The sequence below is a fragment of the Polypterus senegalus genome, chromosome 5 (genome assembly GCF_016835505.1).
Source record: "Polypterus senegalus isolate Bchr_013 chromosome 5, ASM1683550v1, whole genome shotgun sequence".
Taxonomy (NCBI): Eukaryota; Metazoa; Chordata; class Cladistia; order Polypteriformes; family Polypteridae; genus Polypterus; species Polypterus senegalus.
Genome location: NC_053158.1, coordinates 184,473,779 through 184,489,702, shown reverse-complemented (window position 1 = coordinate 184,489,702; position 15,924 = coordinate 184,473,779). Strand labels below are relative to the sequence as shown.

The 15,924-nt window shown below is 37.1% G+C and overlaps 1 protein-coding gene across 2 annotated transcripts in view; it reads right to left on the bottom strand.

The window, feature by feature from the left end:
• zc3h3 (zinc finger CCCH-type containing 3) overlaps positions 1 to 15,197 on the bottom strand; it is a 243,221-nt gene extending 228,024 nt beyond the window's left edge. For both annotated transcript variants that reach the window (XM_039753748.1, XM_039753747.1), the window contains exons 1-3: positions 15,095 to 15,197; positions 5,631 to 7,293; positions 2,688 to 2,881 (exon numbers count right to left, since the gene is read on the bottom strand). In XM_039753748.1, the coding sequence (XP_039609682.1) occupies positions 2,688 to 2,881; positions 5,631 to 7,293; positions 15,095 to 15,161 (1,924 nt within the window). In that variant the 5' untranslated portion in view covers positions 15,162 to 15,197. The remainder of the gene's footprint in view (positions 1 to 2,687; positions 2,882 to 5,630; positions 7,294 to 15,094) is intronic.
• Positions 15,198 to 15,924: the final 727 nt, after the last annotated feature.

The following is a 15,924-nucleotide window of genomic DNA, read 5'->3' as shown; positions in this document are numbered from 1 at the left end:
TTCATAAATGACAAACCTGCATAGTTATGTTTGTGTACACCATCCAGCTAAATAAGCAAGTTTTAGGCAATTCTGCTAGCACAAGCAATAAAGGCTCAGCACACCAATCAGTAATTATTGGTGGTTTTGAATTTGACAAAAGCTCAAGAAATTACCAGGGCCGTGCAAGATGTGCATTATACACTACAGCCGTTTCACATTATTTACATAAATAAATGTTAATAAATTATTTTTCCTTTACACTCTCTCTCTCTAAATTGTCAATTTAAAGTAAAATAAGCATTTTGTTCTGCTAAGCCACATGTATCAAACTTCAACTCCTCCCAAAACAGTAAACTTACCCATGCAGAAAATGTTCATTTATAGCTTGGAGTAAAGTTAAGTATTACCCGTTTCAGTTGTAATAATCCATGTCAGATTTTTTTTGGTGTATTGATGGTAGGGTTGTGAATCATTTAGGTTTTATCGATTCCAATTCTGCTTATCAAATCTGGTTCTTATTGATTCTCAGTTCTGATTCTAACATGGTTTAAAAAAAAAATAGTCAAAATGTTTAAATAAAAAAAAAAGAAAAAAACTGTCTTTAACACATTTCAGGTGTTCAACTTAAAAGTTCTTTAAAAGTAGAAAAAATAACTAAGGAAATAAATGGGGTGGGGGTAGACTTGACTCTAGTCTTGTAAAATTTGACTTGCTTGTATGGAATGTTGTTTGATTTTAATAAATTCAATAAAATGTAAAAAAGTTCTACAATAAAGATTACCTGAAGCAGTAAAACAAAAAGGGTATTTCAAGATAAAATACTTAAAAAATAAGTTACCATTTCTTCAACCTAAATATCACAAACACACAAAGTAAAAAAATGTGTGTGTATGCAACAACAGTCAACCAGTCTTTTTAAGAAAAAAAAATCATATCAGCCTAATCTGTTAGTACGTGTGTTACTCTGGGTATGTGTATGTCTCTAGCAGTGGATAAAACCCTCTCACTAGTGGCAGAGAAGGCCCGCACAGATAAATACTAAAACCTCCGCTCTGATAGTAAAGGATATACAGTATAGTTCTTGTGGCCAAAGTTATCTTTGAGGGCTGTTTATTCGAGCATGTGTGTGTGTCTCTCTCTATCCAATTTTAATTTTCAGACAATGGCTTAAAGACAGCCAGTAAAATACACACAATTTAAAGGAAGAGAAGTATATCTTGAAGTGGCACAATGCAAGCACGAATTGCCGGCATTGTGACACTTATTTGGATTTCTTTTAAAAGGCAGTTTAAAGTCAGGGAATCGCATACCAGCCACATCTTCGACTTCTGCAGCATGCTTTCAGAGCTTTCATCCTTTTGCTGAAAGCCGCAGTGCAAATGTAACACACATTGTCATCCTATATATGCATGCAAACTTAACAAAACATAAACAATAAAAAAAAGGAAAAGAAATTCCAAATTAACGAAACAGGGCACAAGTATAAAATAGTGTTTAAAAAGACTGAAAGTTCTTGTAACAAGCAAGAGAGATGGCTTACCAAATAGGTGCATTAAATTAGTATATTCAAAATCTGAATGTTCAGGAATTAATCCTTTTATATAGAATACCTACACTTCTGCTCAGAATTTCAAGCCCTCATGTAATGTTATTTAAAATGTACACCACTTTGTACTATTGCACAACTCTATCTAACTCCAATGTATATTATGTGTTTATGTGAATGCTTTAAATGAACATTAACTCTTGGTCAATTCATAAGGCTGGACATAAACGTAGGCTGTTTTAACACTAGAGATTTGAATTAACAAATGGAACACCACCCGTCATAAACAGAGCAGACACACGGGTAACACATGCACATGCAGAAAAGATACCTTAATCTTTACTGAACCGTGAATGCAGTATCACTGCTTGTTGCCATAGTTAAATCATATACATGCACAATTACATAAGTTTTAGAAAACGTTAAAAAAAAACATAATAATCATGATAACAAAAGTATGAAGCAGTTAAGATAACCTTCAAGAATTCAACCGTGGCTAAAAGTAAAAACTGCAGTACAACTGAGAATTTAACTGTGGCTAAAAGTAAAAACTGGTAAGTGTCCAATCCCTAACCAGTTATATTAAATTACTTTACCTGAGTCACTGTCTTCAGTCTTTATTATATTTTGACATAAATCTTGAAATAAAGCTGTAAGTCTGATTTAAGAATAAAGACCATTAATATTTTGAAACTATCGATGTATTTAATAAAGCTATATTTTTAAATAGCAAAGAACACTTTGTGAAGAGTGTTTAGAAAAACGGAAAGTAGTACTTACACTGAATTTACTATGTTAAACTATGACTTGTAATGAAAAGAAAGAAAATGTCAAGATTATCAAAGTAATCTACAAAAAAAGGTGAAAAGTATGTTTCTCTATGACAAAGTGGTCTAAACTAGGATTTCAAAATCCTCCAACTGATTTAACATGAGCACAAAATGTTCTCATTAACTTTGATTTGACTAGGAGCAGTTTCTGCTTACAATATTCTCCAGTGTTTCTCAGAAGAGTGAACAAGAAACCAGCGGAGAAAGAACTCACAAAATAAACCAAAAAAAGACAATCACACAGCACATATTCAGCACAGTCATATCTGCAAGGTAGCTCGTCAGCAGTAACATGTCTTAACAGCATAATTCATAAAGCAGTTTCCTACCTGATTTTGTATTATAATAATTCAGCATTGTAGAAAGGCAACGCAGCTTGTGCCTGCCAATAGGCACTAGGACTCTGGCAGGAGATTTCTTCACTAGAGGAGAGACCTTAACTGGTAACAGGCCATGTCTTTGCTGGGGGAACTTTGTTTTCGGAGTCAGAAAAACATTATGGTTGTTCTTATCAGCCTGCGAACTGAACATTTTTTTTTTTATAAATATGTAATAGTATAACAAAACATAATTAAAATCTTATTTGTACACAAGGTTCATTTAATTCCAACTTATTTAATAATTTACGCACATCCTGTGAAAAGAAATATTGACAGAATAAAAAGATAAAAAAAATAATACTGATTATAATGGTTACTTTCAAGTTATTGTTGATACAGGTGCGTTAAACAAGCTACTTAATCATGGGGTGTAAAAAATGCACACATAACTTGTGCAGTTTGCTCAGTTTATATGTCATAAATAATAAAATGTATTTGTTTTCAATGATTGTTGCCTGGGCATACCATTTCTCTGCTTTTAGTAGTTGATCTGGACTAGATGATTGCTGCTTATGCACGGATACATAAAACCATACGACTGAAAGAATGTGTACATTCTCACACAACTTATCACATACACTTCTCTGCCTTAAAAAGTTTTCACATTTTTTAGAAACTGCTGTACTAGGGTGTTGTACCGTGTTAGCCAAGTCAAGCAAAATGACACCTTTGATTTGCTAACTAAAAAGATAACAATATGCAAGCTTTACATCTTACCTCAAGAAGGGGCCAGGTTTGCCTAGAAAACTTGCATATTGTAATCTTTTTAGGTGTCATTTTGCTCGACTTCTCATTAGTAACTCTTCTGAAATGCAAATGAGACACTGTAGTGCACATCTAATTGCAAACTCACATGCTCAAAAAGAATTTCTTTCAAAAGTAAAATTAGTTATTTTTCAGCAAATAACTCATAGTAAAAGCAGAAAACAGACATATCAGATTACAGGGGTCTGAATATTTACATTTTCACATAATAAAGTACATTATAACTGCTTTACTACTGGAATGTGCCAGAAGACACTGCTACCACCTTGGGGTACGCAGTAACACATAATTGATAGTCATTTACTATTTTAAACTCATTCTCAATAACAGTAATCAACCTGGTAAGTTATTTTCAGTAAAGTCTTATGATGGCTTTCATTTTACATTTTTTAATCCCACTTCTGTCACTTAACCAAAGAACCAACCTCAGTCCCACCAAAACACCAGAACCACATTCGTGTTCTACAGTATTAAGTCCTGTCCCACAAATCCTGCAGAACCTTTGTTAAGGGTCAATGAAGTGAAACATAGTTCAATGTTACCTTTTCCAGAAATATGCAGAAATGTTCTGACAAATACAGTACTAGGGGCGAACAAAAAAGTTTTGATTCTGCTAGGACAACAATCAAAACTCAGTATCCAAACGATGACTAGGGACAGAAACGACCAAGAGGTCAACGATCATATTGAAAGTCTATACAGTTCATTGACTTTTAGAGCTTTTACCCATGGACAATACAATGCACCACAAGCACAAAGGTGCTTCAGTCAGCTATACAAAGAACTCTGCGTAACACTAACCTGAGTTGGACTATGGGGAAGAAAAAATATGATTTTACTCAAAAGGCATCAATTTATGGTACATCTGGAGCTGGGCATAAAATAATAGTTTAAATCAGCCAAACTGTGACAAATGAAACTGTGAAAAGAAGAGGTCCACACTCTAGAGTAATATTTCTTGACGCAGGGTACCAATGTCAACTTCATCTACAGTTAGAACCCATGCATTATGATATTCAAAAATAAATTCCCACTCTGGTTCTTAGCAAATCAAGAAGAATTTAACCCTAAATGCCTGAAGGTATTGGCTTACAATCCTAAGGCCAAGCCTGGACGTAGTGTATATCAATGAGTGACCAATATTGTCAAAATGAACTTGTACCAAAAACAACATATGAAACCACTATGGGATGTTACAAAGTGCACAGTGGTGGGAAGCCAGATGAGTGAAAGGCAAATATGAGGCAGATTCAGACAAGGTGTGCACAGTAGAACAGTGCACCACCACTCCAGAGTCTGCTAAATCTTCCTGAAGATCTTTTACAGTCAAACGGGTTTTTATTCCAAGCAATCCAATTAGAAATTCTTTCAGAAAGTTTCTAGGTCTTCCAGACCTCAGCATGACCTCCACTATTCCTGTTAACTGCCATTTCGTAACAACATTAAGAACTGAGGAAACAGCTACCAGAAAATGCTTTGCTCTCTTCTTGTTTTCTTCTCCTGCTTTAGGAGTATCAATTTTTTTTTTATTTTTCAGAGATCTAGGCAGCCATTTAAAGGTGCCCATGGCTGCTGAATGTTGGAACCAGGTTTAAGGAATCAGAGAATTCATACAGCTTTGCAAATCTGCATCACCTGGGATTTCCTAACAATGAGATAATGAAAGTCTGAGGCCTTGGTAAAAGTCATGCAAGACCTCAAATATTTCAGGTTGCCCAAATATTTGCATGGTGCCCTTTTCTTATTCTCACCGTACAAACCAAAAACAATACACTAATCTTGCATAAAATGTTGAAAAGAAATATGTTATCTTTAACTTTATGCCTTTTGATGATCAGTTCATCTTTTGCTCACTTAGCTATTCACAGGAACCAACATTTTAGCAAGGGTGCCCAAACTTTTGCATGCCAATGTATATTACATGAAAATGGTTCTAATACAAAAAGGGAGTTATGTAAAAAGAAAACCAAGTTACTTCTTGTAAAATGCAAAATACTATGGCAGTAGCTTTGACAAACAGGAATGTCATTGTAGATTATCATTCTTTTTTATTCCACTGTAAATGTAAATATTAAAAATGTCAACAAAATGTTCACATAACCTAATGACACTGATATTGTTACTAACCTTGAACAAGATTTCCTTCTAATAATCTTCATTCTGCTCTTGACTTTGTAGACCGAAGGTGAAGAATATACAGATACGTGAGTCAGACTTTCTCTTTTCTTGTCCTTCTTCCAACTATAAACTGAATTAGCAACTGAAGAAGATGGGCTTGAAACAGCAGCCTTCCACTGGTACTTGCTTCTTGACACTAATGGCTCAGGTGGTGTGGGTAACTTTTTAGGCTTAGCACCAAAAAATGAGTAAGACTTAAGTTTATTTCCTGGGCTTTTCATTGAACCTCCATTCTCAATATATTTTGGAGAAAAACATTTCTTTGCTGGTTTGCTGGATCGAGGAGATGCACATGTCCAGGTATATTTGGCTTTTGTAGATTTAAAAGAGCACAAGGGCGATAGCTGCAAGGAGCTTACTTTTTTTAGGCCTTTAGGAGAACACACTGCTCTCCTCTTGAAGGGACTAACATTCATCATTAGCTGAGGACGATGAACCACCAAACCAGCTTTAACGTCTGACTGTACAGTACAAACCCCACCTTCAATAGCTGTAGTTTGCTCAGATTTAGGTGTTTTCACCCAAGTATATCTCGACTTCTTTACATTTAAAGCACTCTGTAAAACATTTTGAGAAACACCAGGAAACTCAAGCTGCCTACTATCTGTTTTGCGCTTGATTTTCTGTTTTGACAAAGGATCTGGACTATAACTAGCAAGACCACCAGATTTTTTTGAATGTAAAACTGAAACTGGGGCAACTTGTTCCGTTTTCTGTGTTGCCTTACCAACAAGCTGCAGCTTATTCTCCGAATTGGGCTGAAGAGCGGACCTTTGTTGTTCAGTTGGTGGGAACCCCATTAAAGATAAAGAACATGTTTTGCTGTGCAAGGATGGGGTTAGCTTGGCACTTTGTGTTATAATATGCCCTTTTGGCTTAACACTGTCATTTTCTTCTTCAGTTACTTTCCTTTTTACATTCAAAGTCACGGAGTCAGAGCATGTACTGGAGACATTTGATGTTAAAGATCTTGACACAGTTTGTAATCTTTCTTGCTCTGCAACAAAAAGACAATGAACCTTGTCCTTTGAAAGAAGCACAGATCGCTGAGGGATTAATGTCTTATTAACATTTGGAACTAAACCTGAACAAGCAGTGATGCAGTTTGTGGTGTCAGATCCCTTATGTTTTTGCAAACCAGTGAACTGGCTCAAGTTCTGCTCCAGAATAAAGTCGGAGTATTTTCCAGAGATTGGTGCATTATATGCACTACTAGTGCTAGCATTACCCATTTCTGAAAATGAGGGTGAAAGCTCTACAAATTTTCCAGAGGCAGCTTTCTGCTGGAACCTGCTTATTTGACGGGAAGCATTTGGTTTGGCAGACTGGGCATTATGTTGCAGCAGTCCACTACTGCTTGAAACTGTGGCAGTGGACGAGGAAAGAGCACCAGTGCTTCTGATCAATTTCAGCTGCTGATTATTTAGAGAGTACTTATTTTTCCATTGGGTTGCTGGTCGCACACAATGAGGGTTTACCCGAGAGCCTCTGAAGCCAGAAGAAGCATGTAAACCTGGGACAGGACTTTCTCTCAGCATGTGCCTTGAGCCAGTGTTAGAAAAGGATGGAGATGGTGCATTTCCATGAACATTTTTGTGCTTGCTGATGAGGTCTGGACAGCAAATAAAATGAAAACAGAAAAGAAAAGCTTAATTCAAAAGAATATTTAGCTAAAAGTGTCAAATACACCTGACTCAACTTAATAATTATCATTGCAGTATAGCTCACAACAATAAAGCAACAAAGTACAACAAACAAACAACAGAGAAATGTGTTTTATTTTCAGTTTTCCTATACTGTCACAGTAAGCTTGATTTGTGCCAAAATCTTTGGATCCATTACTGTAGCATAACAGAATAATCCATGCAGCAACTTTAAGAAATTTCTGTATTGCAAAGTTAGTGAAATGTAGGCTTTTTGTAATTTTGAACCATAAAATATCAGTCAGCAAGAATAACATATTTGCACTTTTTAAATCATTGCCCGGAAGACTAGTAAGAACAGCAAAACAGTGACAATGCTGGGGCAAAAACTAGGAATGAAAACACTGCACAGGTTTTAAACCAAATGTTCCCATGACTCAGGTGGACATTTTGGTACTTTTACACACCAGCTGTACAGCACTATTATGATACTCAACTTTAGAATATGTGAAAAAAGAAAATCAAAAACTCTCACAAGAAAATCTGGACTATTGCTGATGAAGCATTTTTTATTGTTGCCACTTTCAAAATTATACAGCTAAACAAAAAAAAAAAAAAGCAAGAGAGAGAGACGGAAAGTGGTATGCAGGAGTAAGTGCACAAATCTTCAAAATCACATTATTTTTTGCTTTTGTTTATCCTTCAGGGCAGTGGATAAAGCGCTATCAAAAATCAAATCGCTTAAAATTCTTACTACTTTTTAAAACAAACTAATTCTATTTATTTCTCTACAAGTCTAACTTGCCAATATATTCAATGTGTAACATGAAATGTAAATCTAGCATTTAAACTATTATGTACACACTTATATGTAGACATATCTATTCTTTCATATGTTGGGGATCATTTCTGAGCTCCACTCCAAATTTCAATGCTGTGGCTAATATCAATTTATTGTTTGGCAATTACAAAATTGACAGTGCTTTCAAATTTCAAAAATTTTTATAGCACACTTTATAGTACTTGAAGTATCTCAATGAGAATTGAATTTTTCTCATGATTTTCAATGAACAACAAGTTCATCAGATTTGAACAAAACTGGTCACTGTGAGCCTAGTTGTCTCATTTGGACAGGCTAATAGACAAACACGACAATGACAGTAGGCGCTTTTGGAATTGTATATAAACACACCTTACAAATCACATTTAATTGCTAAGTAGCTTGGAAAATGTACTGAGAGACACTGCAGCTCACTATTGTTACTCTGATAACAGCAGCACTACTTAAAAATGTGTTATTATACATGCAAACCATCTTGAATGTTACACTATTCAGTTTTAACAGGCTTAAATAATATAAGAAATAATATAACCAATTACACTAACAGTTACCAGAAACATGAAATTGAATGTTACACTATTCTGTTTTAACAGCCTTATTTAAGAAATAACATTCAGTTAAACTGACAGTTACCAAAAACTACAAAATCTTTTTGAGGATGACCAGAAATAAATGTGCTAGGTAAACAACAACAACATTTTTTTCTATAGGACATTTTCATACAAACAATGTAGCTCAAAGTGCTTTACATGATAAAGAAAGGGAAAAAATGACAAACTAAATAAGAATTAAAATAAGGGAACACTAATTAACATAAAATAAAAGTAAGGTCCGATGACCAGGGAGGACAGAAAAAACAAAAAAAAAAAAACGGCTGGCAAAAAAAATAAAATCTGCAGGGGTCCCGAGGCCACGAGACCACCCGTTCCCCTCTAGGCATTCTACCCAACATAAATGGCCTCAATCAGTCCTCATTGTATTCAGGGTTCTCATGGAAGAACTTGATGATGACAGTCATGTGGACTTCTAGTTTAAAAGAAGATGCAGCTGATGAAAAAATGTCATATGAGACAATAAAAAGATTTACTGTACCTGTAATTAGCAGTACTCAGCAAAACAAAACTGTGTTGATTTAGAAGTTTATAGTGTGTACACAAGATAAAGGTCAAGTGAACAACAAAAGACAATAATGTTCTAGGAGAAGGCTGATGTCATACACAGGATGTTCTAGTAGGATTAAAAAAACAGCAGATGACCCGCACCCAACAAAGACTGGACAGTTGTCATACACATAGAAATTACAAGGCTAAGGGCTGAACCTGAGAGATATGAGAAAAACAAGAATGTAGCATAACAATACTTTGATTTTGGGATTAGTATGCTAGCTCTGCTCTCTGCCCAAAACATCTCCTGTCTTTTAACAAATCAGAGTAAATGTCCGGTAATGTGTATGCATTAATTAAGCACGGTTATGTAAATTCATCCATCATCCAACCCGCTATATCCTAACTACATCTCTCTATACACATGTATATAAAATCCAACGCCTGTCTTGCATGAAATTTTCAGGGAGTGTTATTTAGTATTGGATGTCAGAGCAGGTTAGTATTTAACTACTTTTATAGAACTAAATATTCTGCACTTTCCTTAACCATTTGAGCATGTATACAAAAAGGCCCAGCAGTGCTTATCACTGCAAAGGAAACTTCAGAGTATTAAGAAGAGTATTTCATCAGTGATATACACAGTACATCAGTTATAGAGCCAAGTACTTACTTTTCAAATTTTATCTTGGCAGAATTATCTTTCTGTGAAGAGTAACATAAACCTTTCCTACATTATTAATCAAGCAAGTAAAATCTGGCATCAATTAATTGTAACTATCAGACCTCCATATTCAAGCTATTAGAAGGAAAGCTAATCATATAATACAGGACCCTTCACATCACTGTTAAAATTTATTACAATAACTCACATCAGCCCATCATTATTGTATAAACATATTTACATCAGTTATAATATCATAAACAATAAGAAAACATAAAAATGTTATATTCAACTTTATTCTGCTATGTTTATTTCTGACTGTTTTAATGGTTTTTAATGTGCATTTTTACAAAGAAAGCAACTGCCACCACTACAGTGAGCACCAACACTTCTCTAGCCGATGAACATACTTTTATCCACTCTCCGACTTGAAATCTGATAAAAACGGGAAGCAGTGGTACAACACCTGCGTCAGGAGCTCTGTCCAGTTAGGAAACAAAAATCAATTTGTTGGTACACCATGTAAAGAGAGCTTTCAGGGAACAGTGAACACCATGAAAATATCAGAAGCAGACGGTATCTAAGAAGGTGTTACAATTCACGTATCGCTCCAGTGCAGGACACCATCACCTCGATCCTATATGTAGTACTGGCCCCACCTGGACAACAGGAAAGTGAGTTATGTTCAAAAGCAGTTTATATACTATAAATCAACATTTAACACAATACAGCCCTCTAAACTCATCACCACCACGCTCAGGGAGATATTTCCAAACTTTTCACTATGCAGCTGACTGTTTATCTTTTGGACAGGAAAACCCAAGAGGTTTGAGTGGGAGGCCACATTTACAATATAATACAACTTCTTTTTTTTTTTTTTTTTACTACAGTATTCTTCACTGTGTACAGGCACAGAGTCCTGTGAACACATTCTCAGGTAAGATACAAGTATAAATGATCCTATTTACTAAACACAGAGGTGAGCAGAGAGAACAGAAGCACACGCTGTTACAGTGCATTGCCGCACCCACCACATGAAACTCAGGATCCCAGATTAGGACCCGACTGCACCCAACGGGTGACACCTCAGCACCACACTAGTGCAGGTGGAATGAAACCAGTGTGAGGTTTTTTTATGGTGGCTGGAGTGCCAATTCTGCCACCAAACCCCAAGATTTTCCCTGCAGGTTGGAGGGCCTACATGCAGGGTTGAATGAAGATTAACGTCATACCCAGGATGGAGCGATTGCAGGTTAAGAGCCTTGCTCAAAGGCCCAACGAAGTAGAGTCACTTTTGGTGTTTACGAGATTCGAACCGGCAACCTTCCAATTGCCAGTGCAGATCCCTAGCCTCAGAGACACCACTCCGCCCCAAATAAATACAGAATTAATATTCACAGAGATACACAAAAACTTCACTTTATTCTCCCTCACTCTCAACAGAGTCTCCACGGGGATGTGTTCCGCGTCCCCAGCTGTACGCCATAATACACGTGACCTTCTACTGTACACGTGCATAACTCTGACATCATTGTCTAGTTTGCCGATGGCACAACTGTGGAGGGCCTGATCTCTTAACAACAACGAGCAGATGTCAGAAAAAGGACGTCATTGTGGACTTTGGAAGAAAACAGCAGATACACTACTACAGCCCAGGCTTAACAGCACACTCAGTTTCAGATAGTTTGGTGTATACATCAGAGCACCTGGCCTGGTCCAGCAGGCTGACACCTTGGAGAAGGCAGCATGACAACATCTTTAGCACCTCACGTGCAAGGTACCAACAGAACGTCTACATATCCACTATTGAAAGTATCCTGACAGGAAGTACTACTGCCCGGATCGAAAACAGCACACAGCAAGACTGCAGGGCTCTTGAGAGAGTTTGTGCGGTCAACAGAAAGAATCAGCGAGTGTGCACACTCCAACTTTGTAAGACATCTACACCAAGGGAGGTCAGACCAGGGAAAAAATAAAAACTATTAGTGATATCAGTCATCCCAACAATGGCATCTCCTCTGAGCTGCGGTCCGAAGACCAACTCAGAGAAACTGAAAGAAAGCTTCTTTCCACCATCCATCCACATCCTAAATAAGGACAGTGCCTTGGGGGCCATGATACGCTATTGCTAATTCTTTTATATTATTTATTACTAGCCAACGCCTGCCGTAGCATACGGTGGTGTAAGAACAGGAACGGTAAACGGTGAGAAAGGAATTCAGAAAATCAAGAAGAAAGAAATACTTCTTGAAAGACACAGTTGCGAACAGGTGTTTTGCTGGAGACGACAGATAATGAGTCCAAAGATCTAACCCTAGAAAAAGCCACATACAACTGACCGCGGCTGAAGACTGGTTGTTGTAGATTAACACAGATCTCTGCAAATGTAATGCAAGGCAGGATGTCGGGGTCGTGTTTGAAGTAAATGACAATGGTAGCATGGAGAATCTCAGAAAGAGCTTGAATTTCAGCTCCACCACCATAAACTCCAGATGTTGCCATGTATTGATAGTACTCCTGACTTACTGTGATAACTCGACTTGCGTTGGAAAGAACAACAGGAAGAACATCTCCAAATCTGTCCCAATGTGATGTAACGAAATCTACTGCCTTGTGTCGTAGTGAGAGTGCATTGCATTCGTGAACTGTTTGTGTCAAGAAATAACCCACTGATAGGAACAGGCAGTTGCCGGATCCCGGAATAGAGATGACGTTGTACTAAAACCGGTCGACAGAGAAGATGACGAACCAGAAGAGAAATATATATGAGATTTTTGTTGCCATTGAACACATTAATGCTGACTGCCTTTGATATTCTTCTTCTTCTAATGCAGGCTTTAAGTACAGTAACTACACATTTGATTACATTTTGAATTATGTCACATTAGGCTTGATTTTTGCTTTGTAAGAATACGTCTATAAGGTATGTCAAACACAAAATTTGTATCATTCTATAACAGAAATCCTGGTCGCCACTGAAGACAGAGACTGAGGACCCCTAGTCTAGCACCATTACTGAGAGCAACTGGGTTTCTGTAGCGTGTCCCGACACCAAATCATGGGATGGCCCCTTAGCTTTGTCTATTCCAGCTAACTTTAGAGTTACAGACAGTCCAAACTTCATCTAGCTACCATTTTGCATTACTGTTAAATCCTGCACTGATTTGTTACAAATTTAGGGAGAATTCTATTAACATATCAGAAATATGTTTATGTTCATAAGAATTACTTACTGTATGTAAATTTTGAACTCACTTCAGTTTTTTTGTCCGACGTCTCTTGAGTTTTCAGTATGCGGAAACCCACACAAATGATATACCGTTCAGCTCGTCAGGATGTGTAGTTAAACAAGTTGTTAAGCTCTCTGGGGTTCACCCCTCTTTTTGGACTATATTTTGTGCAAGAAATAAAACAACCTCAGAAGAGCATAAAGTGACACTTCAGATACCTATGTTACACTCCTACAAGCATTTAAGGGTCCTCATCAATGACAACTTGGACTGCTCTCGTAATAAAGGAAAAACTTAAGAGAAGGGGTAAAGCAATCGCCCTTTTAACTAGCTTGTTGATTCGGTGGACCCCCCCCCTTGAAGTCATAATTACCACCTCAGCACAACACAGTGCAGAAACTCACACTGGCCATCACCGGGTTGCAGATGACGTGAAGGATTTCATTATGCAGCCTTCCAAGACAAAAAACAAACAAAAAAAAGTCTGCTCTGCCCTTCTTTATATGTTTGTTACAAGAAGAGTCAACTTGTCATTGATGTGGACCCCTAAATACTCGGAGTGTAACACAGACATGCGGAGGCTTGCTTTGGGCCAATCTGAAGTGGTTTATCATGAATAGAATATTTGTCATATTTGCCTCTTTACTGGCCGCTCAAGGACGGTTAAAGCTGGCAAATTTCAAACATACTGTATGCATGTATCATTTCTAAGTACCGTATTTAAAAGTCAGTTACTATGAAAATCATGTTACCTTTGATCTTTTACTATTAGAGGATGAAAAATGACAAAATTCTATTACCACTGGGAATATTTACATTTTAAACATTTAAACTGAAGCACATGTTTTAATAGATAGATAGATAGATAGATAGATATTTTATTAATCCCAAACAAAATATATGATGCAACTACTGTATTTTTCTTTATTATGTACATCTATCCAAAAAAGTAAATTATTACATTTCATATGAGCATCCCAAATTTGGGTGGTTTATGCTCATTCAGAATTCTTATTTTTTATTTATTTTATATAACATTACACATATATATATAATTTTTTTTTATATTACATTTTAATTTTTTATATCGCATTACAAAAACTTGTGGTGGGCTGGCGCCCTGCCCGAGGTTTGTTCCCTGCCTTTCGCCCTGTGTTGGCTGGGATTGGCTCCAGCAGACCTCCGTGACCCTGTAGTTAGGATATAGCGGGTTGGATAATGGATGGATGGACATTATAAAAACTACAGTAACAGCAGACAAATGGCAATTAAGGCCTTAGAAGAAATACATCCGATGTCATTATCGCAGGTGAGACCATTAACATGTAACAGCACTAAAAACCAAGATAACAAAGGTAACAACTAAGATCAGCATCATTTTCAGATTACTTCAAGAGAAAAAGTACCAGATCCTTAGGAACTTAAAGACTTAAATTTAAAAACTGTTCAATAGCGGGTTATGAATGACGGGTCACGCATTACCTTCATTCTGCATATTACAACCACAGTCACACAAGCCGTACTTCTGAATAAAATACAAGATTATCAGCACGCTACTGCTGACAATCACCTAATCAATAAACCAACGGTGAGAAGAAACAACGCCGCTCAAAGGCGTGGAATTGAACTGTCCTTGCATAGTAGTATGTGCTAAAACGGTTTCTTTTTTTTCTTGAAGTTTCGGGCAGTTTAGGTATACCATTCCCTATTTCGTTAACACGAGAAGAAACGCTGACACTTTAAAGGAAGGGTATAAAATGCAATGTGGCTGTTTGTCTTTTAGCCGAGTAACACCGAAAAAGTTATTTTTAAAAAATGTGACACCGACATTGGTTGTCATTAAAATTAGGGAACTTTCTGGCTGCCCTCAAACAACCGTTAATAATACAAAGCCTTCCCTTTAAGAGACAGCCCCTTTGGTGAAAAACTTACTTTCTAGTAACTCAATCTGCCTCTTCAACGCTGCTTTCTCCTCCATTTCCAAATTCATAAACAACATGCGTCAGCTAGACGTGAGTCTGCGTCTCAACCAACCGCGTCGCGGAACAGGATACGTACAACCAATAAAAGAAGAGCAATGGACTAGAAAGCGTTTCCGGGTGCAATGCACTGTGGGAGTAAAGTCTTCTACGTTTCATAGGTAGCGGAGAAAAATCCAGGCGGAAGCTAAACTACTCTGATTTTATTGTGTACGATTATAACGGTACACTGTTGAAAATCAGTGCATGCATTTTTTAAGCGTCACAGAGTAGGAAACCTGTCCTAACTAGCTCAAAAATCTCAGACTGACGCAAATTTGATCCTACTGTTATAAGTAGGAGTTATAGCATCTTATCTATTATCGTAACTTCACCAGGTTTTAGTAGAGCTCGTCAGTTGTCGTAATTCGCTGGGACCGGCCAGAAGATGGCGTTCAGGCAGAGCTTTGGAAATGCTGGACAACGATATTGACATTGATGAATATATTGATCTGACCGAGATTAAATAATAATCGTAACAAATTTTGTACGTTATGTAATCGATCCGTGAGATAACCCGCAGATTTATACATTCCCCTGCCACTGCACGTGATGTAATGTTAAAGCAAACTGCATTCGTGCAAATCGGCGCGCACATAAAGATCGTTGCCCCAAGTGTGGATGTGCACACAGATGGGAATCGCCGGTGATATGACAGCATCAGCGCACATGGATCATCACGGATGCAAACTGGCCTGTAGTAGCCAAAATGTTACACTGATTATAGTTGAGTGAGGATGGATG